This window comes from Phalacrocorax carbo, chromosome 6 (assembly GCF_963921805.1).
Source record: "Phalacrocorax carbo chromosome 6, bPhaCar2.1, whole genome shotgun sequence".
In the NCBI taxonomy this organism is placed as follows: Eukaryota; Metazoa; Chordata; class Aves; order Suliformes; family Phalacrocoracidae; genus Phalacrocorax; species Phalacrocorax carbo.
Window position 1 is genome coordinate 19,751,809 of NC_087518.1, and position 24,663 is coordinate 19,776,471.

General features: G+C 44.4%; 1 protein-coding gene across 4 annotated transcripts in view; it reads right to left on the bottom strand.

Annotated features, from left to right (window-relative positions):
- CACNA2D2 (calcium voltage-gated channel auxiliary subunit alpha2delta 2) overlaps positions 1-24,663 on the bottom strand; it is a 236,274-nt gene that overhangs the window by 203,564 nt on the left and 8,047 nt on the right. For all 4 annotated transcript variants that reach the window (XM_064454072.1, XM_064454071.1, XM_064454069.1 and 1 more), the window contains exon 2: positions 9,375-9,456. In XM_064454072.1, the coding sequence (XP_064310142.1) occupies positions 9,375-9,456 (82 nt within the window). The remainder of the gene's footprint in view (positions 1-9,374; positions 9,457-24,663) is intronic.

Sequence of the window (24,663 nt, forward strand, 5' to 3'; positions counted from 1 at the left end):
CCAATACCAAACATTTACTTGACAAACCTACCAGGAAAAGAAATGCAAACTCCACAGCCTGCAGCATTTCAAGTTGAGGGGACACTTATAGCCTATAAATAATATTTAAAATCTGAAATTATGATGGAATACGTTTACATATTTTCTATTGTTTTATATCTTGCTCAGCAATAGAGTTGCATTTTTGGTTATCAGCTCTGCTCACAGGAGACTGAATCCCAGGCTATATCAATTCCCCTGTGAATGCAAAGGAAAAGAACCATCTGGAGAGAATAATAAAACAATTAACTTTCCATTAAAGAATAATCTATGTAGGTTTTTAAGGAGGCAAACTTTAATGATCTCCACCTAATTATTCATCCTGCACTCTGGCAGGGTTGGTTTGGATTTAGTCTTGCTTTGATTTTAAACGCAGTCTGAAGGTAACGATTTAGCCTGGAATGGATGTGGGGACCACACAGGCTCCTTCAGCCAAGGGCAGGACAGCCTGGCTGAAGGAGGTTTCCAGAAACATCGACCAAGGTCTCATTGTTCCCATGGGTTCATATAGCTGTGCAATGGTAACACCATCAATTGTAAGTTTCACTGAATATTCATGAGGATCTTACAAACATGCTTGTTGACTGGCTTGGTACATCAGCTACATTTTTGGACATGAAGTGCAGAGCAGCGCACTCAGGTGATGCATACACCTCAACATCAGTCTGTTGAATGCTGGGCTCATTTAACTTGTCACTGACAGCAATATAAATCAGAAATAACTCCATAAAACTCAACGGCAATCCCCTCTGATTTTGCTAACTCGCCAAATAGCTGCAAGTGTAATATCTTTACAAAGTACTTCTGTAAAGTGAAAAGGTTCAAAGCAAGGGCTTTAAGGACTATTACTATGCCTGTTTACCCTTTTAAACACATACCCCTCTAAGGACCCGCTAGCTCTACATAGGATGGAGAACAGTCCAGGCTGCACCACACTTTCGTTATGCAGACTTGCTCAGCTTAACCACCTGCCTTAGTTTCCCAGTGGACAATACTAATGAGCTAGTAAGTGTGCATGCCTGCACTTCATTCCAGTTTACACAGTGCTTTCCAGCCAAGGCTCTCAAACATCTGAAAAGGACCAAATATAGTTTAAGATAAAATTAACTGGAACATAAATACCAGAATTCAACCACTCTGATCACTCCTTTAGAAAAGCTACCTAGGACTCTGGGCTTTCCAGCATGAGAATTCGCACACTAAAGGACTGGTAAATAGTGTGACAGTGCCCAGGCAATCCTTGACTACTATTTACTGACTAACTGATTGAGATCAGGCTCTGTGATAAACTTGCCTGCACTTTATTTCTACCACCACCACCACCCCCAACAAGCTACTAAGTTTTATGATCTGAAAAAGTCATTTAAAAGCCTCATAAACCTGGCACACAAACTAACAAGCTAGTCACACCTGAGTCCTGCTGGAAAAATCCCTGCCTCAGCTTTCAAATGTTGCAGAACATTTTAATTCACAGCTTCTGCATAAATGGAGCAAGTTTTGAGCTTAAGAGTTTAAGGCATTTTAGCCTCTCAGACTTCTAGAGCCTGCTCTTCCCCTACAACTGTAAGAGCCCATCTTTCTCTGCTAAGTATATATACACACACATATATATATGCATACCCCAATCTCAAAGCAAGGCTCTTGCATCTGCCAACAGGCTGTACACTGCATCAGCACAATGGCTCTGGTGCAGGATCTGCACCACCCACTGGAAAGGGTTTAGTGAGGGGTGCTAATGTTACACACTGAGCAGTCACATAGAGCTATAAATTATTCATACACATTACTCTAATTATGCAAATGTACTAAAAGCTGGAGCATATGTTTCCCTGACATCTCCCAGTACAGTACAGATACAATATGGTTCTAGCAGAGAGAAATAGTGAGAAGTAAGAGGCTGGGTTTAAGGGGGCTAACGATGGCAGACACTGGCCCATTTAAAGGGTGGCAGAGGATCTCCCTTCTTCAACCAAGCTGCTGCAAGGCTAATGATATTTAAATGCTCCTCCCTGATAATATATTGTTGGCTTTGCACTCAGTGCTGAACAGAGTGCTGAGGCTGCTGAATGGCCCAGGCAGATTAAAATAAACCCAAGCAGTTTGGAACAGGAATGTGTTTATCTGGCATCGCACACTTCCTCTTATCAAAGATGAGGAGCAGGGGAGGGCACAGCGATGGTGTGCGGAAGCAGGCTGTGTGCACGCTGGTAGGAGAGGGGGAGGGAAAAGGGGAAAAGGAACAGCAAGGATCAGACAGATAATGCATAAGCTTGAGAACCAAGAGCATGGAACCATCATCTTACTGGGATACAGAGTCCATACCCTTCGTTAGCCCCCAGATAGGCACTAGCTGTTGGAAAACTGGGTTAGGTCCTTTCTTCCTTGCAGCATTTGGAAGAAGGCAAGCATTCAGTGCTGCTGTAGCATAAGCAGCTGGCTATGTGTGTTGCCTAAGCTTTGAGCTCAAACTCCTTCTCTCAACTCTGTCCAGTGCAGCGCAGTCACTGGGCATCACTCATCTCCCACTCCAGAGGCTGGGGCTGACTCCTCAGAAGGAAAAGGCCAGATATACTCTGTTACAGTGTTTTGAAATCTGAACTGTGGATTATGGTACTGGATTGAATATCAGAAGATTAGCATCTTCTTCCCAGCTCTGCCATGTCTAAGGACCACATCACTGTCCTATAAATGCTCAGTCCATCTGACAGAGCACTTTGGAAGCAGATGTGCTCATCAGACACTATGTGCAGAGCACTGTCAAGGAGGCTCCAATTCTCTAGCATCATTCATTTAAAGTCCCATAAACACTTTCCAAATTCTCTATCGCTACTGAATGGCCAGGTGAGTGTTTTTACACCCAGAAAAAAACAAAAGATCAAATTAAACATCACGTAATACCACAGTGACATGGAAGATTTAGGCTATGTTACTATTATGCCAGTAGTTACCCAAGATCAAAGAAGTTGAACAAAAAACCTTGGCAGCTTCTTTGATAAGAGCATGTCTTACTTCCTAGTACTGGCATTAAAAAGCCTCTAGCTCTGTACCAGCAGTCTTGTAAGGGATGCGCTCACACAGCCACATGAAACACTTGGTACTGCAGGGAGCCCATCACAGGAGGAGTGCTAGTGACTGCAGCAACATACAAGGTAGATACCACTTCAGCTCTTCAGATCCAAGCTAGAAGTGATAGTATACTACTTTTTTAATCCAAGTTCTGTTTGTGAATGGCTCACCTGTGGCTGCCTCAACCCAAGGATGGCCGTGCTTTGAAATCAAAAGGTGACATATCAGAGAAGCAGCACTGAGCAGAAGGGGACAGGCAGGCTGCAGGTGATGCAGCAAGGCAGACAAAGGTGGTGATGCCTGCACAGATCCTGGTCACTCTGCCCCAAGCACTGGCTGGCAGGATTTGTCCTTCCCTTCCACAAAAGACCAGATGAATGAACAGCAGCACTTCTGCCAGGCAGAGATGCCAAACTGGCAAGACAAAGCTGAGAAAATAGCACAAGATAACAAGCAAGAATAAAAGATAGAGAAATTAAAAATCCACTGAAGTAAAATAAGATGTTGATTACAAGGACCAAGTCCCAACCACTTCTGCTCTGCCACATCCGGCAAAGCGCTTGTGGGTAGCAGGCTGCATCCTGAAGGGCACCCTCTCCCTGGGCTCATCCTCCTTTTCATGCAGTCACACATGCTGGGGACCAAGCACAGTTCACGCAGCAGCTTGCTGCCTGCCCAGCTGCATCAGCAAGGTGCTTACCACATCCCACCCTGGGCTCAGGTTTGGAGCCATCTGGACACCTTTATGAACTTCCTCACTGGGTGTTTCCTTACTACCAAGGCCAGGGGTATCCATATCTTCCAGTCATTCACCAGCGAGGCAGATCCAGACATTATTTCTGGACTTCCTTCAATAGCCCAGAGGAAAGGGCAGAAGGGTACAAAACCAGCTTGCCAGATTTGAAGCTCTGTTCATCCAAACCACTGAGAGGAGAGCAGGTGCAGCACAGGTCCAGCTCTGCCACTCACCCTGCCACCGCTAAAGCCTGTCTGCCAAACAGGGGAAGGCTGCATCGCCACTGTGCAATGCCTCCTGGTGAATGCTCATCCCTGATACTGAAGCAGTCCTCAGGAAGGACAGTGAGAGAGAAGAGCAGACTCTCAGCACTTACACTGCTCAGTTTTTCCCCATCTCATTCTGAAGGCTTTGGCTTTATCAACAACTGTTAACAAAGAAACAAGCCCATTAATAGGCAGCTAGAGATAAAAGGCACTAGAGGAAGGATGGTCTGACCAGGTAGCTGCTCTCTTCAGGAGACACAGGATCAAACACAATATAGGTAACAAGCCAGAGGAGACTTGCAACCTCAGCCTAGCTGTCCAGCAAGGAAGCTTTAGTACAACATCCAGGGGAGCTGCTCAGTGAGGCACAAAACCCAGCAGCACATGCAGCTCTGCAGCCATCAGTTCCACCACAAGTGCCAGCACAGCAGGACACTGCTATGTTGGGACAGGGCTGCACCAGCATGGGAAGTCTCTCAACCACAGAGCCCACCCTGGAACAGGTTTTGCAATATGTGGAAACACAAGAAATTTGTCCACTTTTGACTAACGTCAACAACTTTTACTTGTGCCAAAACAGTGGAAGAAAGAGAAATTTAGTGCAGTGTAGCAGGAAATGTCGAAAAACAAACATTTTTTTGTCCTGCAAAGCAATGAAGAGTCCACTGTAGCAAGAAAGTCACTAACAGAAAAAGAACAGATGTCAGGGGGTTAAATCACAGAATGGTAGGGGTTGGAAGGGACCTCTGTAGACCATCTCATCCAAACCCCCTGCTTGAGCAGGGACACAGGACCCTGTCCAGGCAGGTTTTGAATTTCTCCAGGGAAGGAAACTCCACAACCTCTGTGGGCAGCCTGTTCCACTGCTCTGTCCCCCTCATAGTACAGAAGTTTTTTCTGATGTTTAGGTGGAAATTCCTGTGTTCCAGCTTGTGCCCATTGCCCCTTGTCCTGTCATTGGGCACCACTGAAAAGAGCCTAGTCCCATCCTCTTGACACCTACACTTCAGATATTTACAAGATTTTTAGTATAGTATTCCTCACTCTAGAATAAAATTATTTAAAGACTTTCAGCCTATTCAGCTAGCATTTTAGGGTTCCACATATTGTGCCAGTTCGATTTAAATTAGCAATGATTTGTGTTCTCAATTATTTCTCTTGAGCCACAAGGGAGGCAAGGACAAAGAGGCAAAGCAACATGCCCTAAACTTTGAGTGCTGGGATTTGTTTTGAGGCATGCCAGGAGCAACTGGCCAGCCAAGACGATGCTGCACCACAAGCACTGAGAGGGCTGAACACTGGCTGAACTGGGCAAAGAATCAACTCAGCAAGGCCACGGTCCTTCCTGCAACCCCAAGCCCACAGCTTTCAGATATACGCGTAGCCCCACCACAGCCAGTCTGACAGGAACATTTGCACTTTAGTGTTTTCAAGGTCTGGACTTTGGGAGATAAATGAGGTGGTGTCTCACAGCTGAAAGTCAAATTGCTGGTGTGACACCCCTTTGCATCTCAAAGCTTCTCACACTCCTCTGTAGCTACTACAGAAAAATGCTCCACTTGGGCAAAGAAGCATCTGAATGGTGTAGGCTTGGATAATCTCCCCAGGGGAAGCATAGGAGATGACTGCCTGTTCACCCTAAAGGAGAGGAGGGAAGCAGGGGTGTTTGACATTTAGTACCCCAACTCTAAGAAATGACTGAAGAGTTAAAATAAAAATCATTCTTGGGTGGGCAGCACTCCAGCAAGAAAAATATTCAGCACTGTTACGTCCTGGACACCGTATTTCTGACAATAAATTTCATGCCTCATATGCCACAACAGTTATATGATTTCAGTCAATAACAAAGAACAGGTCCACATCCTTTCACAGCAACCCAAGGGAAAAAATATTCATAAGTAAACCTGACAAACCTCAGAGGAGGGTATTTTTATTATTTACTGGTCTGACACTTTGATAGTCAGGCCTGAACAGGAAAGGGAAGATCCATTTCTGGCATGGCACCACCCCCAGCACTCACAGCCTTTGTAGAATGATGAGAGCTGGTAGGTGGTGGGACCCACCACCCGTGTGGCAGACCCCGCTGGGTTCAGAGGACCAGTTTTGTCTTCAGTGACACCAGAGCACTTTTTTTCCCCCCTTACTTCTAATATCACTCCCGATGTACTAGAAGCCCCCCTCTGCAGACACTTTGAATGTCCCAGGCTAACATGGCAACCCCAAAGAACATCAGAAAGCTTTAGCAAAAGACAGGCTCTACTTGCCCCATTTTTCTTTATCCTTCCTGCCCCACATGGACCTATTCTTGCTTAATAATAAGCCTTCCTGAGAAATCCCAGCAGGTGGGATTTGCTTCCAGCTAGAGGGACATTTCAGCTCTGTGGTGGTTTTGGCTGGGGTAGAGTTAATTTTCTTCAGAATAGCTAGTGTGGGGCTATGCTTTGGATTTGTGCCAAGAACAGTGTTGGTAATACAGAAGTGTTTCTGTTACTGCTGAGCAGTGCTTACACAGAGTCAAGGCCTTTTCTGTTCCGCACCCCACCCTACCAGCAAGGAGGCTGGGGGTGCACAAGGGGTTGGGAGCAGACGCACTGGGACAGCTGACCCCAACTGACCCAAGGGATATCCCATTCCATATGGCATCGTGATCAGTATGTAAAGCTGGGGGAAGAAGGAGGAAAGGGGGGAACGTTCAGAGTGACGGCGTTTGTCTTCCCAAATAACCATTACATGTGATGGAGCCCTGCTTTCCTGGACATGGCTGAACACCTGCCTGCCCATGGGACATGGTGAATGAATTCCTGTTTTGCTTTGCTTCTGTGCATGGCTTTTGCTTTACCTATTAAGCTGTCTTTCTCCCAGCCCATGAGTTCTCAACTGTTACTTTCTGATTCTTTCCCTGATCCCAGCCGGGGGGAGTGAGCACGCAGCTGTGTGGGGTTCAGTTACCAGCTGGGGTTAAACCACAGAAGCTCCCACTACTCCTCAGGCAGAGGCTTTTCCTCCTCCTCTGAGCCTGCTTGCCCTGTGTCAGGGAGCACTGCAGCTCTGTGGGCTGGTACTGGACTCCAACATGTGCATCCTGGTTGGAAGTCAGCATGACAATGGTGCAAGGTGAGCTACAAAGTCCAGGGCGTGCCCAGGTAGTGCCCTTTACAAGCATGGATCAAGTCCCAACCTTAAGAATTAGTTGCCACCCTCTAAATTTCAAGTATGCTTGCAGCAGAATACAGATTTTTAAATTATTTTTTTCATCTATGTCTCAGAGTGCGTTACAGCACACTAAACATCTCCCACACTGCAATCCAGATAAACCTGTGTGCAACTGGTAGGCAAGAGGATTCCCTGTAAGTACAGCTCTAATTTCTTCAGGATGAAGCACTCTTGTGCTCTTTCACATCAGTGAAGCTATGCTAGTTTGCACTAGCAAGTGATGTGGTCTTTACGTGTCATTCACTTGATACTGCATTTATGAATCAAACCTGAACTCCACATCCCAAGTTGCCCCCTAGAGATCCACAGACAGCCTCCACTAGTCCTTTTTGGTGTTTTAATGGATGCATGTTGGAAATTTCAGTAGTTCATTTCTTGGCTTCAGGTAGTTTATGCATTTACCAGATAAAATAATCGTGCACAGCTTCCTCCCATCACAAGAAGGTTCCAAAACTGATTTAAAAAAAACCTCCATCCCTCTGTAGTCAGTTTATCTGGTATTAATCTATTACAGTGATGCACTATGCTCTGTCAGAAGAATTAAACAGGAAGTGGGAAGCTCTCTTACCTGTAATTGCCTGGCCAATAGGAGTCAAGTGCTGGCAAATTGGAGGTGTAATTTCTATTTAATTATGGCATTAAAAAAATTACATGATATACCTATTTAGCATGCAAAGGAGCAAAATCAAAGCTAATAAGAATAAATTTAAAGAGGACATGTACAAAATGTAATAGCAGCCTTTTTTTAAAAATGTGCTCTGCTAAATATTATGCTAGCTGTTGCACCTACGTATTGCCTGGAAAACTTGCATCCCCACTCTGATTCCAAGATCCTTCCAACATGCAAAACTGCATTGCACAAATGCACAGATACAATAAAAAATATTTGTTAAAACCAAAGTGGTGTGTGTATATGCTTTTCATGCTGCACATGAAGTTTATATCAATCCAGTTGAAGTTCAGCTGAAATGAATGCAAGCAAAGCCCAGATACACCATTCTAGAGCTCAAATATGAACACGAATGAATGGACGAACTAGGAAGAGTTTTGCAAGCCTTCAGTTAAATTAATTTTAAAATGCATTTAAAAGAAAATAGTGCAACTTCTGTGTTTAGACAATGGGTTACAACTAACAGTATCAAACATGAGCAGTTCTGTTGAAGCCAGTATAGCTACTAGTGTAAGACAGACAGTAAGAGGCCCATAAGTCATTAGCACCTGAGGATAACATGCCACTGCCATGAGAAAACACAAATACACCCCATATTTTTCTCTGGGGCAATGTATTTATCATGCTAGAGAAGCCTATTTTCTTTAGAGTACCACTGTAAACCTAATTTCAAATTATTCCATTTCAAAACAGTCAGCACAACAGCATTGGGAAGGGGAAACAGGGAAGGTCTTAAAGACCCCTTGATCCACAAACCTAATAAACCATGACAAAGCTGTTCCATAACTGCCCTAACCCAAACCAGAGCACTGCTGCCAGGAAAATAGGAGGTCTGGCTGCTGCAGCCTGTTGTACCCAGGCCAGGTGCTAAGTCAGGGAGCAGGAGGCAGATGCCAGCATCAGTAACAGGGTTTTGTTCTGTGCAGTTGGAAACAGAAGCCAAACAAGAATTACAGTTTACCTTCAATGTATGTTTAAAAACACAGAACTTCCAATGGCTAGTCAAATTATCCTTTTAACATTTCCTGCTTTGTCAACAGAAGTTTAAAATTAACACACAAATTAAACTACTTTCGGTCCCTAGAGGAAAGGTTAGTTGGATATAAGATGCATTTAGTGTGTCATATAGGACAAAACCCACAGGTACATGCTCAGATAGCAGTGACATGCAGCCCAAAAGACAGACAGATACAAAATATGCTCCCTCCTACACACGATAAATGCATCAAATTGACCAGCAACTAGAAGCACAGCCAGCCACGACCCTGCACATGGAGTAAGACAAGAGGATGACTTATTGCAAGTGTTCACACGGGTGATTTCTGCAGACGAGAACATTCATTGCCACAAGGAAGGCGTCACAGGTAAAAGACAGACAGCTTACCCCTCTGAGCTGCTGGACTCCACCAAATATCCTCATCACTCCATCAATCTCCTGCTCCAGCCTTCTGGCCCAGTACTGCATACTGCAAGAGATGGAGAGACAGGCAAAAAGAGAAAGGGAGAGAAAGAAAGACAGAGAGTCAGAGCCCTGACATTTCGCAGATAAGCAAGGTGATCAAAGGGAGAGGAAAGAAGTTGGTGCCCTCAGCTAAGTTAATTGCTTGCTTTCTGCAGCACCAGTTGCAGGCGGAATACCAAGAACATGCAGCTTTGAGAATTACGGCTGGGGCAGGTTATAAACTTCAAGACTTCAAAATTTATGCACAGGGCACCATAGAGAGAAAAGGGGGGGAAAAGCACAATCAAAATTGTAAGGCGTGGCATGGGGTTTTTGGTTTTTTTGTTTTTTTTCCTTCTTATACAAACAGTTGCCGTAGATGATTATTTAAGCCCAGAGTGATTAACAAGGTCAGAGTGCTGTGGCACACAGAAAACGGCTTACTGCTTCATCAGGGCTCCATAGCAGAGAGCAAACACAGAGCCACAGCAGGACTAGCAGTGCCTGTCCTATTGCAGCAATGGATTCTTGCTGTGGCATCACAGAAGAGGCCTGGGCAGAGCTAGGAGCCAAGCATGGAGCATCGAGTGCCCAAGGGCTTAACTGCTTTGCACTTTCAGCTAAGCCCTACCTGAGCTGGGCACCGATTCTGTCCACTGCAGGTAGAGGTGCCTCCTGAGGCAGCGAAAAGGGCCAGGAGCTGCCACATGGCATCTCTCTTGTCCTGATCGCCATACAGCAAGGGAGCTGGCTGCCAGTCCTTCCAACACAGAACACCCTCCAATATATTCAACCACACAGACTTCCACTTAGAGCAATAACACTGAGTTAACACAAAAACAAAAAACCCTCTTCTAAATCCACAGAACTTGATAACTCTGCTTCTTTTAATGAGATTTCCTGACTCCAGCTGCTGGCCACACAAATTTCAAATCTCCCATCTGACCTGGAAAAGAAATGCTCAGTTGCCTCTGCACCACTTGGCGCTGCCATCAGTGCTGCTGCCATCAGTGCTTTTTCCACAGCAACATTCATCTCTCAGTGCTACACTGGAGACAGGAGGGAAGGAGCACAAGGACTGGAAGGTAAGACCAGCAGCATGGCAAACTATGGTAGGAGGGAATAGACCAGCTCAGGTGTTTTGCATTTTGGTTAGGTTCACCAAGTAATTTCATTCTTCATGCAAAGACATTCCCCAGGCAGCCCACACACACTCCCCCACCACCCTTCTGCTCTTTGGAAATCAAGGGGCAAAGAAACCCAACTACGAAGCAAGGCCGCGGAAGACTGAATTGTACAGCATGGCCAAAAATATCAAAGCAGAAGGATACCCGAAATGACAAGCAGAACAGAGCTGAAGCATTGCTTGTGAGGGGTGGGGGGACAAACAGAGGCAGAAGGTGGGACTGGCAGACAGACGCCTGTTACTCACACAGGCAAAATTCACGCCAGTTAATAACATACAAGGCTGTGGATGAAAAGATTTAATTGTGCACACCAAATCTTCCCAGTTTTCCAGTGTAATTTATGTTACTTCCCACATTCCTGCAGAGGCAATGCTGCCTCTTCTCTCCCCTGGGAGCCTGGCTGGGGAGGAGGGGAAATCCAGGGAAGGAGATCGGTAAATGCATCTGCAAATGCACCTTTCTGCCAAAGGCAGGCAAGCAAAGACTTCAGTGGGACTGCCAGTGTAAAGATAATGGGTCACAAACAGAGCTGAGGTGGGGGGTGGTGCAAGTAGTTTTTTCCCCTTTTCCTTTTTCACCAAAAATTATTCTTTACTCAAGTAATTCATTTTAAAAAATGCCCTGAAACACCAGAACTGATTTTTTTTTTCCCCCTCCTCCAGTTTTGTCCAGTGAACTGGAGGAAAAAAAAAAAATCAGTTATATGCTCATACTCAGCCACAGGTCCAAGAAACCCCGCTGAGGACTTATGGAGCTGACACCTTTCCTTAACTCCCAGTTCTGTGCAAGGTCCTTCATTTCAGCGACATGCGCCTGTGTCAGCTCCCTCCAGGAACACCTACAGCACCACAGCAAGGGAAAATTACCACCCATCCTGAGCTGTATCCATCAACATTAACAACTGCTCATATCCACATAAATGTCACGTATGGCCAAGCCTTCAGAGAGGATTAGTAATAGAGGAAGACAAAGGCATCAGTATTATTCTGTTGGTATATGCAAAAGAGACACACTGAGCGCTCAGTTGGACTGGGATTTAAAATTTAAATTTAGCCAGCAGATTTATTTAAAAAAAATAATTTTTACTTATTCCATCTCCTGCCTCTACCCCAAGAAGTACTACTATTTTAGGGGAAAGCCATTGGCTTTTTCATTTATGAGAAAGACCACAATTCGCTTTAATTGTGCAGCCTTATGATACCTGGCTCTCAACCTTACAGACCAGGAGTTTCCCAAAAAGTCCAGCTAAGCCTTGTAGTACAAGCTTTAGATACACCACTATTAAAAAAAAAGAAAACCCAACCTGTATTACACTATCAAAAAAATCAGGAGAGGCCTTTTGCATAGCGGACATCATGTTTCTAGATTAAAAACATAACAGCAGAAGCAGCAGCTTCTTTTGGTGTAGTATGGCTATACAAGAGCTTTTGCCAGTGGTAGTAAAAATTCTTCTTTCCCAGCTAGCACATCCATTACCCACACCACAGCACAGGCAAAAGCCCTTATGTATATCTGACCCATTACTATGTCCCTCTAGCCCTGGTAATGTCCATGACCAGAAATCTTCAGAACGGGCCACATCCCAGAATTTGGAAGTTTCCTCTCGCTTGCCATACACTGGGTTGAAAGCTACCATTAAAAAGCCATAAACCCCATTATTATTCTGTCTCAGTTGACCTTCTGCCTCTTGTTTCTCTCCCACAGCCACTGCACTTAAAAATTTATGTAAAATGACCGTAGCAAGGATGAAGAGGGTAAAGAAACTGATAGTCCATTATGAACATGGAGATTTGTCTTTGAAGCATGTCTCATATGGAAGCTGGAAGCAATAAGACATGACAGTCATTGCATTCCTGGACCATTACTGCACACCTCAAGTGGCATTACAGGGCTTGAGGAGTGGTAACTCCTCAAAACACGCAGCCTAGAGTGCCCTACTGCTCTTGTGAAATGGAATTTACAATTAAAGCATAAAGGAAACAGCTGATGCACCAACTGGGAAGCCACTAGCATGGTTGAAGTGCTGCTCACAGAAAACCACCAGGCTGTCTTCATAAGCCATGTGCGCACTCTCCCCCTTAAACCGAGTACCACTTTGGTGTCCTCTGTAGTGAATTAACATGGGTGAGGAGAAAACCTTTGAGCTGAAGAATTTGTGATTGAACTCGGTAGCTCGGTCCCTACAGGAACCACATGCAAGGAGCCTGGAAGCCCTGCCATCCCTGTCCCCTCTTTAGCAGTGACATGCACAGGACATCCCAGTGATCCCCAGCATCTCAGCTGTCTCAGCCTTTGCTGGGGAGTCCCCATAGGGATCTTCCAACCTAACAACTCTACAATCATCACGTGCATGATCACACACATTCAGGATATGTATTAATAAAACCATTTTTTTTCAGTGTAAAAGATTGTTTCCTTCCCCTGTATATTTTAGAGCCTCCTGTACAACATTTAGCAGGAGACAAATGATTTTTGAAAACACAACACCATTTATCGCTGCCTCTCCAAAGAAAACTACAAAAATTCTAATTGATTTCATAATTTGCATAATAGATTTTTTCTTAAAGATGAGATAAAGTAGGCTTAAAAAAGCAGCAGAGCTTCAAAAATATTTACTGTGACAAGCACCATATCGGAGGCAAATCACTGCTGTTGCAGTCGGGGCCAGGAAGCAAAGCGTCCTGCCTGTCCCACTCCTGCTCAGTGGGCACCTGCACCTTGCTACTGGTCACAGCAACCCTCCAGAGGGTTAGGGCACGCTTCATGCCTTAGGTGACCCAAGCAGATGCAAAGACTTCTGTGCATGTCCCCATTGGTTTGTGAGGCTACACCACTGATCCAGCTGCCACACAGCAGCTGGAAGAATTCTAATTTCTGGAAGAAAATAAGAATTGCCTGGAAAGACAGGAGACAGGCTGTCCTTGGCCCACATCCTCCCACACTTGTGCACACAACAGATGGCAGCCTGGAGTCCTGGTCTGCTGTACAGAAGCTGAAGACATTCGCAGACAAGCCACTAGCGCAAACCACACGCTGACGGCCTGTTGCCAGCACCACAGGGACATACCGCTGCAGCTCAGCCCAGGGTCACTCTGCCCCTTGGCAGCTCAGGGTGCATGGGGCAGACCCTTCACAGGCTGCAGTCACACCTCTTTACATCTAACCTAGGGGTGGGTAAGGCAGTTAAACTACTAATGAATGTAAGTCTGGTTGCAAGTGGCTTCGCAGAAAAGCACAGGGAAAGGAGAAGTAAGAGGAAAGAAAATTAGGTTTCTGCTTGAGGACACTTTTATTTAAAGGAGGCTTAGGAGAGTGCTTGTTTGACTGCAAGCAAGAGAGGATGTTAAAAATAAGATAGGAGATTCAGTCCTTTTCTCTTGCTGCCTTCCTGGCCCAAAAACATAAGAGAGATTCACACAAACATGAAAGGACAAGAGGAAAAACTACTTGCTAAGTAGATATGCTGACCCAAAGCTTATTGGGTTCTACTCAGAGAGTGTTCTGTACAAGCGTCTACACTTCATGCAGTATGTTCAGCCAAGAATGCTTCATACTGATTCATACTCCTTGGTTCAGTGCCCAAATATTGCTATTTAATAAGGTTATTAATTACTGTGTTGTCTAATTTTTGCTGTGCAGGAACTTCTTATAATTGGCTTATTCCTTCAAGATGCTTAATCCTTTAACTATAATACCTTGTGTGTCAATGCACATGCGTGCATGTGTGTGCATGCTCATGCCCCCCTGAGTTTTCTTGATTTTAATTTTTTTTTTTTTTTACACATACCTGGGCTGTAAAACCCCACTTGAGCCAATATTTACATGTCATGAAAAAACAAAGTTGCATTTTTTTTCTTTTAGAACACACAACCTCTACAGACCACCTATTTCCTTCAAACTAACCAAATAACTTACTGACCATGCTTCCAGACATTATTAAGCCTCCCACACCGTCATTTTATGACTACTTTTTAATTTAAAGTATGCACACAGGTCTTTATATAACTATGTCCCAACAAAGATCCTTAAGAAACATGAAGGGGAAAGACAGTGGGATAGAGCTAAATGTAGAACATGCTGTCACCAAATTACTTTGTTCTTGATTCCAACACTAACTTTCTGCACCTGTTTCTTTGTCCTACCTTTTGTCTGCCTCGTCTTTACAATTTTTTGCAGCACAGTATATCTTGTAAAAACAAAAAAAACCACCAGAAAAAAGTGCCAAACCCCCTACCAAATGCATCCTGATACCGGTTTGATGCCCCAAGTGTTACAATACAATAAAAAGGATAACTGGGGAATTTTCTCACCCTGCAGGATAGATAGAGCTGGGCAAGAAGTGAGGGGAAAATAGTCTGACAATTACCCAGAAAATTTGTGTTTCATTAAGAGTTCTTGAGCACAAATATTCTTGTAGGTACCTATGGGAAAACCAACAGTAACCACCAACTTCCCACAAATGACATTTAGGGCAATAGGAAAACTGTAAATATGATTTCTCCATCAGAAAACTGAAGCATTAACCATTTAAGGTGTAACTCCATCTAGAACAGAACAGGTAGTAGGTGGTCAGTCACAGACATGTTAGATGGCAGGGGCTTTGGGAATTCTTCTTCCACCATTAGTTGCACTGGAACACGTGAACACCTCGACCCTTTGTATGACGTATTGTCTGATCTGTTCTTTAAATGCTTTGCTGAAGATGAACCCAAGATCCCCACAGTACCTTTTTCCAGTTATATTTTTCACTATGTGGTGAAAAAGTTCCCTTCTTATCCACCCTAAATCTCACTTGCCTTTTCCCACTAATCCCACCTACAGCAGACACTGAAAAATTCTTATGACAAGCTCCAAAGAACAGGAAGATCATTATTCTGTTGCATCCTTTGCCCTTCAATTCTTTGTTTTTCAACTTCAAACTCAGTTTTTTCCATCTTTCTTTCCTTTGCAATGTTTTCTAAACATTCATCCTCTTTGTTGCCCTACTCTGGATTCTCTACAGTGTACCTACCTCTCCAAAGGCTCATGCCAAAAGTGAGATGAGGTACTCCAACAGAAGTCAAACCCAGTGCTGTATGAGGAAGAAAACATCATCTCCCCAGTCTTGTCCAAAAAGCTACTCTACACTGGAGAATAAGTGTGCCCTTCTGCTATGACAGCACTTCACTGACTCAAAGATCCACAATAATTCTCAAGATCTCTTCTGCCACACTGCTACCCAGACAGACATTCTTTATTCTGTATTTGTACATTTGATTTCTCCCTCTTTACGTGCAGCACTTTGCATTTGTTTTCACTGAATTTCATTTTACTGATATCTGGCTTGCTGTTCAATTTTCTGAGATAATTTTGAATTCTGATAACACCTTCCAAAGTACATCCAACCCCTCTTAGCTCAGTGTCACCTGCAAATTTTATAAGCATATTTCCCATTCCATTGCCTAAGTTATTAATGAAACTATTGAACAAAGGCAGGTCCAGGGCAGATCCCTGCAGGACCCCACTTGAAATGTCCTCCCAGTATGACAAAGAGCCATGATAACTATTCTTTGAGAGCTACATGTCCAATCAAAATATCCTGAATTTCAAACTTTACAAAAAGCTGATCTGGAGTATTTGATATGCAAAGGAGCTGGAGGCCAAAGGATAATTCAGTGAATAATTTAAAGCTTAAGAGTAGGTTTGAGGAAAATCACAATCTGTTGGTAGATGATTTGCTGACAGAAAGAGGAAGAAGTCACTGAATGTGTTAGCTGGTATGTTTGCCTGGCAGTGCTGCTAAAGGCCTCCAAACAGGCACTGCATTCTTCTGATCAAATGCATTCACGTGCCCCTCATTGATACAGCAATGAAAAGAACAAATGGCAAAGCAACCACAGCAAACATCTGCAGACCGTACAGCAGAGGAAAGTGCTTTCCCAAAAGGCACTTCCAGCCATGAACCCCATCATCAAGTTCTTCTCTCCCATTCTTATCAGCCCAGCGTTCATCTTCAGGCCACCACTCAATGATGCAGCCATCCTGTGATGGATACCTGGATGTTAAGAGCATTATTTGGCAGGACCTCCATATTAGGATCCCCAGATACATTGAAAATGTGCAAGAATTAATTCTTACAGTCTTAAGGGGTAAATCTGATCTCAGCACATTGCCACCAACTCATACTTCTGTAAGTGGAAGCAGAACTGGGCACCTCAAGATGGTATGCTAGTTTGCCATTTTTAGCTGGGAGACGGAAAAAGTTCAGTAAGAAGTTAATTCCTCTGCCATGTGGGGAGTCTACTCAAGCCACTTGCCAACTGCATAAGCAAAACTGAATTTGGTTGCCTTACAACAGGAATAAATTAGTTACTGAATTTATGTCTGGAGATCCAGACTGACTGTTCCTGCTGCTATGGAGATGGTCCTGCAAATGGAAACTTTAATGGGTGGCTCACATACTTTGACCTCTCATGTGACGGCAGCAGACGCGCCAGCATGCAACTCCAGGGCTACAACACAAGCAAAATAAGCCAAAGCCAATGGCTATCATTACTGGAGCTGTACAAGTGATACCAGCCACATGCTACCCAAAACAATTAACTGTTTTGTTCAGAGACAAAGTTAAACTAATGCCTTAGCCTCCCTGCTTTTATGAAAAGCTATGCTCTCACTCTGCATCTTGAAACTAGATTTCTATGGCACACTTGCTGATGCGCACCAGGAGTGAGAGAAGTCCGTGGGTTCCACCATGTTGGCACTCTCATTGTGCAGGATTAGAACCAGGCTTCTGATTTCAAAGCCTGTCACAAATCTGGACTTGAAACACAACGAATTAATAAATAAGTGAATAGATGTCAGTTCTATGAAGCACACTACCTGCATAAATTTCACCCAGTGCAGCCACTTGTCATTTTCAGCACCCCTTGAGATACCAATGGCTGATAGCTCTTGCACGTCACTTTGCAACTCATTATACAGATGAAGTTTTATGACAAAACCTTCCTCCTCGCTGACTCCTTCTGTTTTACAGATGCAATCTGGGCAAAGGCTGAAAAGATCCCATCCCCCATGGCAAAAGATAAGGTTATGGATGGTAGGTCTCAGTAAGGATTTTGCAAGCTGCATGAATTATGGAAGTCCTTTATGATATAATGACAGACGTATCAGGTTGTTTATTCTGTGTATAATTCATTACTCTCTTGGGAGCTAGATGGAAGTAGGATAGCTTGTTGCATCTTGTTGTTCATTCCAGTAAATCCTCATCACCAGATGGAAGGCTGAATCACCCCAGAAGACAAAGCAACCACACCTTGCAGGATCCGCAGTTTTGGTTGGAGATGGGAGAGCTTTTTTCACAGCCCAGAGAAATAGCGAGGCTGTCACTCGAGTACATCAGGCTAGACGGCTAGAAGACAACAGTTCGGGTAGTGTTTCTGTATTGTGCCACCAGAACACTCATCTAAAGCATATGCAAACAGCTTTGTGATTAGATGTTATGAGTCGCCCCATGCTCCTGTATCATTGCTGAGCAACAGCAGGACTATCCAAGCTGATACAGGCTCCTGCAAGACTTTAGCATAGTTCATAACAACCACCTCCTGGCTATACAAATAGTAAGATACTGGAGAAAGCAAAACAGTTCCCCTTGCTTGGGTCATTTGTGTAAAGAGTCTGGTCAAGTTATGGGGAAAAACACGATGAATGAGTGCCATGTCCTGGAGTTTTGAATACATACATTATAGCCATCTCTCATTTCCCTAGCATGCTGTTTAAAGGGTGAGGGAGAGGCATTACGTCATAGTGGCAACCAGGAAATAAAGGATAAACTAGAGCCCCCAACAAGAAAGAGCTTCCCAACATGCTCTTCACGCAAGGTACTCCACCCAACAAGGCTCCTACTGCCAGGAAGAATAATGCTACTAGGGAGAGCTGCCGCAAAACACAAACACAGCCAAGCTGAGAATGGCACACAGGTAACTCTTACTAGCCACAGGACACTGGAGGGCTGCTTTCAGCATCCACCCTTCCCATTGAAAAGTTTAGCTGATCAGAAACAGACTAGGCACACAACGATTAATGTGATCACTAAAACACAAGCCGTATTAGGGAGTCTGATAGAGGACTACTGACTAGTCAGACCTCTGGTGAATTCATGTCTACAACTTCTCTCCTTACCAAGAAATGACATCATTAACCTCTGGATATCATTAACCTCTGCCACAAAGACCTCCTGCTACAAGAGCTATTTAGGGGCATCTATTGCCATTGTTCTTCAGCCTCTAACCATGTTAATATAAGTCTGGGGTTTTTGGAGTAGCCTCTCACAGCATCATATGCAACATTCCTCAGGGGCTTTCTGGGTGTCACTGTCACTAGATGACTTTCTAGTTAAATCCCCCATCTTAAACAACCCCTTTCCCCACCATCCCCCTACCTGAGAGATTCCTGGCTCCTAAGAGAGCATTGTAATCATTGTTATTATAAAGCACTTAGCAATGCTCACTCATTGCATCTCTCACCAGCCAAACACCCAGAACCCTGTTATTTTGTATGCAGTCACCTTCATTTGCAGAAGCTCTTCACTGTATTAGTCCCTTTCAGCAATGAAAGAAAAAAGGGATGGGGGTGAAGAACATGTAAAAAAAAAATAGCTTACTGCATTTATGCTATTACCTCACTACTTTGTGATACACATCTAAAAGCTATCTGCAAGACCTCTCCTGTTGCAAGGTGGCATCCAGACATGCTTTAAGGCAGGAATAGTGGAAGCATGAAGCCCAGTTCTGTTTTGTCCCAGTGCTGCTGCATCACTCAGAGCACAACAGTAACAGGGATGAAACCATCAGCTTTCACAGGTCACCTCCTCTCTCCTCCCCATCCAGCTGGGACAAACACTGCTCCCTCCACAAGGAAAAAGCTTATACATACAACCTTTCCTTTGAAAAAGATACAAGCTTACTGAAATGGAGATGACTGAACCACACTGGAAATACTCAGAAGGTACTGCAGGATTTGCTATACATGCTCAGGACATTGGTCCATCAGGCTCAGTTTCCCCATCTCCAACTGCAGCCAGCTTTTCACACAGGAAAGAATGTACCTCTTGTCCTGGAGGACCCCATGGAAGGAGGATGCTGTGCTGGAGCACCTCGGGAGTTCCCCCTGCTGCAAGAAAACACCAGTCTACAACAAGCTGTCTTCCCTTTCAAAAGGGAAAGGTCACTAGGAAACTCTACTGGAGCCTAAGCACAGATGCGTCCCTTTCCTCACCAGATACCTCAAGCTAACAAGCCAGCAACGCACCCACAGCCTCACTTCACAATTATCATATTTACCGTCCACATTCCCTCACCATTGCATTATCACAATTAAAGCACAGAGTGCAACAGCTCAAACAGTTTTGAAGGCACTGATCAACATCAAACTGTCAAATCCTCTTAGTATTTTTGTCATTTTCTGGGCTGTTTTTGTTTTGGTCCCTCCCCCAGCAGGAAAGAATAGAGCTACAAAGGTGAAGCAGTCGTCTCAAATCCAGACAGACTTTTGGGAGCAGACTCAGAACTGCAACTCAAACCTCCTGATGCTAAATTTGATGTTTGCCCTTGGAAGACAGCACTTGAACACCAAAGCAGGAAACTCACACACCTATGAATACCCCGGAGGAGGTCTCCTCCCAGCCCTCACACACAATATGCTCACACGTAGCTGAAATCTAAGATTACAAGATAATTACCTCTTCTGCTTTTCTAAATGAGTATCAACTTTAAAACCAAAAACATCTGACATCCAAAATGCCTATGAATACAATGCCTTGGACGCTTTTCTGCAAGAGAGAAAAATCCCAGTCCCTAATGTGGTCTTCTCAATGGGGCCCGTGACATCACCAGCCCCTTTCTGTTTAGAATAACGACTTCTTCCACACACCAAGAGATTTGAAATTACCTGTGAAATATATTTCCCTAGGCACAGGCTCAAGAAGCATGTAAATTACCCAGCTTAATGGCCTCTAGAATTTCTCTCTGAGACACACACAGGGAGTGGGAAATGTTCAGATGTTATCTCAGGTACTATCCAGGGGATAAACGTCCAAGGGGTGGTCAGGAGCTACTGCCCTACAGTTCCCCCAGCAACTGGTCCCACCGGTGAGCGCTTGCCACAAGGAGGCAATGAGCACAAAAGATCCAATTCTAACTGAGTGCATCATCAGCGCAAAAATGCTATTTTAAAGAAAGCATTTCTTGGGAAAGGTGCCTGACTGTAATTTAAGTGGCACAAGCAGCCAACGGAGGGCTTATGCAGCAGAGGGCACGCATTTAATTTGTAAAAGCCCTGTGCTGAGCGCAGTAAGCATTCAGCAGCAAGCCCTCTCACCCTTGCCTAACTATACAGAGAACAGCACTGCCCAAGCTTTGATGATCCCAAGCATTTGCCAGAGAATAGCATCCTTCAGAGAAGCTTTTCATCCACAAGGACAGTTCCCACTCTCCCAAACTGAAGGAACAGGTATTGTCCCTGGAGTCCAAATCCTCCTGGCCACATTTCTGTTCTTGCAGTTGAATCTGTTGTCTTGTTAGTACATAGCACGAACATTTATCCTGACACGAACATTTATCCTGAAACGAAGAGCATGGATTCATTTGGAGGAATAGAAGAGGAAGAATTACGTGACCTGGGTTGCATTTCCTGCTCCACTGCTGACATACTGGAGTCTCTGAAGCCTTAGTTTCATCAGCAAAATGAGCAACAGGGAAGTGCAAGTGCTATTACAAAGCATGTGTAAAACACCATTATAAGGAATAGAAGATGGAGAACAGAACAAGATGCTCATACAGCAATGGGAGGGGGGACAATCCCAAGGGTGCCATGAAAGAATTACTTGTCTTCCCAGGGAACAAGCCTGAGGCACACAAGCTTTGCTCCTCATGCTAGCCAAGACTGACAGGTTGGTCACCTTTTAACGCGTAATGGATAGAAAGTAGGCCAGAAGATCAATCAGGGATAAGAGAACACCTGGAAGATAGGCCTGGCAATGGAAAAGCGGGTCAAATTCATCAGTGTAAATCTCCTCAAAGTAAAGGTGTAAGACAAGGTCTTTGCTGAGACTCTTCCAAAGTGAGACTCTGCCCTCATTCTCAGCTACAAGCATTTTGCTAACCCACATACTGCCAGAAGCTGTGGTATAACAGCAAGATTAACACAGGAGCAATTTTAACAACTTCCAAGGTAATTTCCTGACTCTTAAGCATGCCACCAAGGGCTGAAGTCTGTCTAGACTCCTCACTGCTACCCATGAGCAAGACTAACTATATGTCACTGCCAGTAACGCAAGCACTCTGCTATTCAGAAACTATTCAAAGATAAATGCTAAACCTGAACATCATAGCAGTAGAAAAAAATGAGAAAGAATGACATTGTAATAAACATTGTAGCGAAGCCAAATGAGGAAGCAAGGTTCGTTTCATATGGAAAGTTAGAAAAAAAATACTGTATACTCGCTGTAGCCCTTGCTTTGGTCATGGAACCTGACCTTTTGCACAATGAACTTCAGACTTCAGAACATTTCAACAAACTGCAGCTCACGCAGTACTGCAAGTTAGCTCCTCTTGTGCAGGATGAAACAGCACTCTCATTGCCAATTCCACCCAGCCCCTCAGGCACCAGGCTTTGCACATGAATCCTTCATCCAACAAGGGGCATATAATTTTAAGTAGAGAAGCTGCAGGTAATGCATTACTTGTGGCCCTAACATGGGCCTCAGGTAATGCAACAGCTGGAGCATCTGATCTGCCGCCCATAGTGGGTCTCTTTTCAGCTCACCACCACCACAATGCAATCACTCTGACCTTCCTCTGTAAGAAGGACAGGTACCATTTACTAAACCCTTCATTTCTGCAGCTGCTTTGTTTTCTCTGGAAGAAACTTCACATAAAATAATCCTCATGCTATCTTTGGGATCTAACAACAAAAACACAGCTCTAAGTAGATTTAACTAAGAATGAGAGTCAAGTACTATGCAAGCTACCAGGAAAACACCGCATCTTTTTTTCTGGCAAGTGGCAAACCTACTCTTCCACCAGCCAGCTGTGACTCCAGAGAACAGGACAGGGTCTGGCAGCCACTTCCAGCTGAGAAGGCGACCACGCACTCAGTTGCCTAATAGTCACCAAATAAGTGACATTTATTAAGTGGTCCTTATAGAATAAAAAAGGACACTTTCAGCAGGCATAACCACATTCATAAAGTGCACAAACCAGCAATGCTTTCAGCACAAGGCTCCACTTGGAGCCGTGTCAAGAGAAGAAAGGCAGGAAAAGAAGATTCCCACACACCAGCATTGCCACAGGCAGTGCTCCACGCAGAGCACTGGTCTTGAGATGTAGCCTCACCTCCAGCTTGGTAATTCTGTGCTTGCTTGAGCACAAAAAGCACGAGCAAGGCTGTCAGGACAGGGCTGTAATAGGGAGAAAAGGTACGAGCTAGCCCAGCAGCCACAATGGTGAAGTGAGACCTCGTGCCAAGATGCAGCTGTCAGAGCCCTTTTGACTCACCTGCTCCATCCTCTCATCTAAGCAGGGGACACAGGGAAGCAGGGAGAAGTTGAGGGTATAAGGTTCAGCTGTGGAAGGAGGCACTTCTCAGAAAAGAGAGCCCTACCTCCTAGCAGGCGGTAAGGGTGAGACAGACCTGGTGAGGTTTTTCTCTAAAGTAAAGACTAGATCGAAACAAATAAACATAGTGAGGAGCAAGTGACACAGAAGTGTTCAATTTAGCCTTAAGATGATGGGTAAAAAGGCAGTATTGATGTCAGAAATGCCAACACAACATTTTTGTTGCTGGGTCAAACAGGCAGACAGGTGCTAAATGGGGTTATTTAGAAACTGGGACCACAGTATGAGCAGATAGTAGATGTGTTAGATGCATTTCTTTTCTCCATCTCACAATAAAAATCACATCAGAAGCAACCACAAGCACTGTGATATTTAAAAGTTAAAAGACAAAGGCCTGAAAGTTGTCCCTGGCATAATCCCACTCCCACAGCATTGTTACATCAGGGGTGAGTTTGGCCCAGTATCTCAAAACATTTTTTGACATTCCTCAGCTTTTAAGCCTAACACAGCCGTTGCAGAGTACAGCAGGTATGACTGACAACAACAAATTCTTCTGCATTGTAACAAATCCAACATCACGTAGAATGGCTCAATCATGAGCAGTGTCCCAGCACACAGCCAAGGAGGGGCATGAAAACATATCTGCCTGTGCACAGAAGGGACTCCTTTTGGGCTGATGCTGTTTTGGTCTGTGCGCTTGGAAGTGCTGTCATGCTGTGAGAGGCAAAATAACGTCATCAGTTTGGTCACTGGTCAACGATTATTAATATTTCCCAGCAAACAAAAACAGACTAAATAAAAACCAAGCGCTGCGTGAAGACAAAAATACTGGTTTTTTTCATACTAATGTAATCTACCCTCCTTCCTAGAGCAGCCAGGGGAAGAGGGGAAAGCAAAGTGCCCACGAAGCTGCGATGCATGCCTAGCTCAATGTCCTGAAACTCTTCTCAGCTTGCAGGTCTTGAGCAATTAAATGCTGTTTCTGACACCTTTTTTGCCCCTGGTAGGCACAACACGCTGCTGCAGGTGTACTTTTACCTGGGCAATGGGCATCCCTCCCACCGCAGAGGTCCTGGAAGCATATGAGCCCACACAACACTCCCTGAGCCACTGCCCCCCACACTGATCCCAAGAATGTGAAACTAGAGTGAACACTTAGTAGAGACCTCCTCCTGGGTCTACTGCATTCATTATGGAGCAATAAAAACACATTCAACCATTCACAGCCCAGAATGTGACTCAATCTTCAACACCTGATAAAGTTGAATATTAGGTGTTTTGCTTGGCTTAAGTCTGTCTCTATTTTGGTGTCTGCATTACAGCTGCCAAAAACTCAACTGTGAAACCCACCATATGTTAGAAATGCAAACAAGGCACTGCATTCACAGCCCTCACTGTGTCACACTGTAGATAAAGTGTTCATTGGCCACAATAAAGAGGTATTATTACATAAAA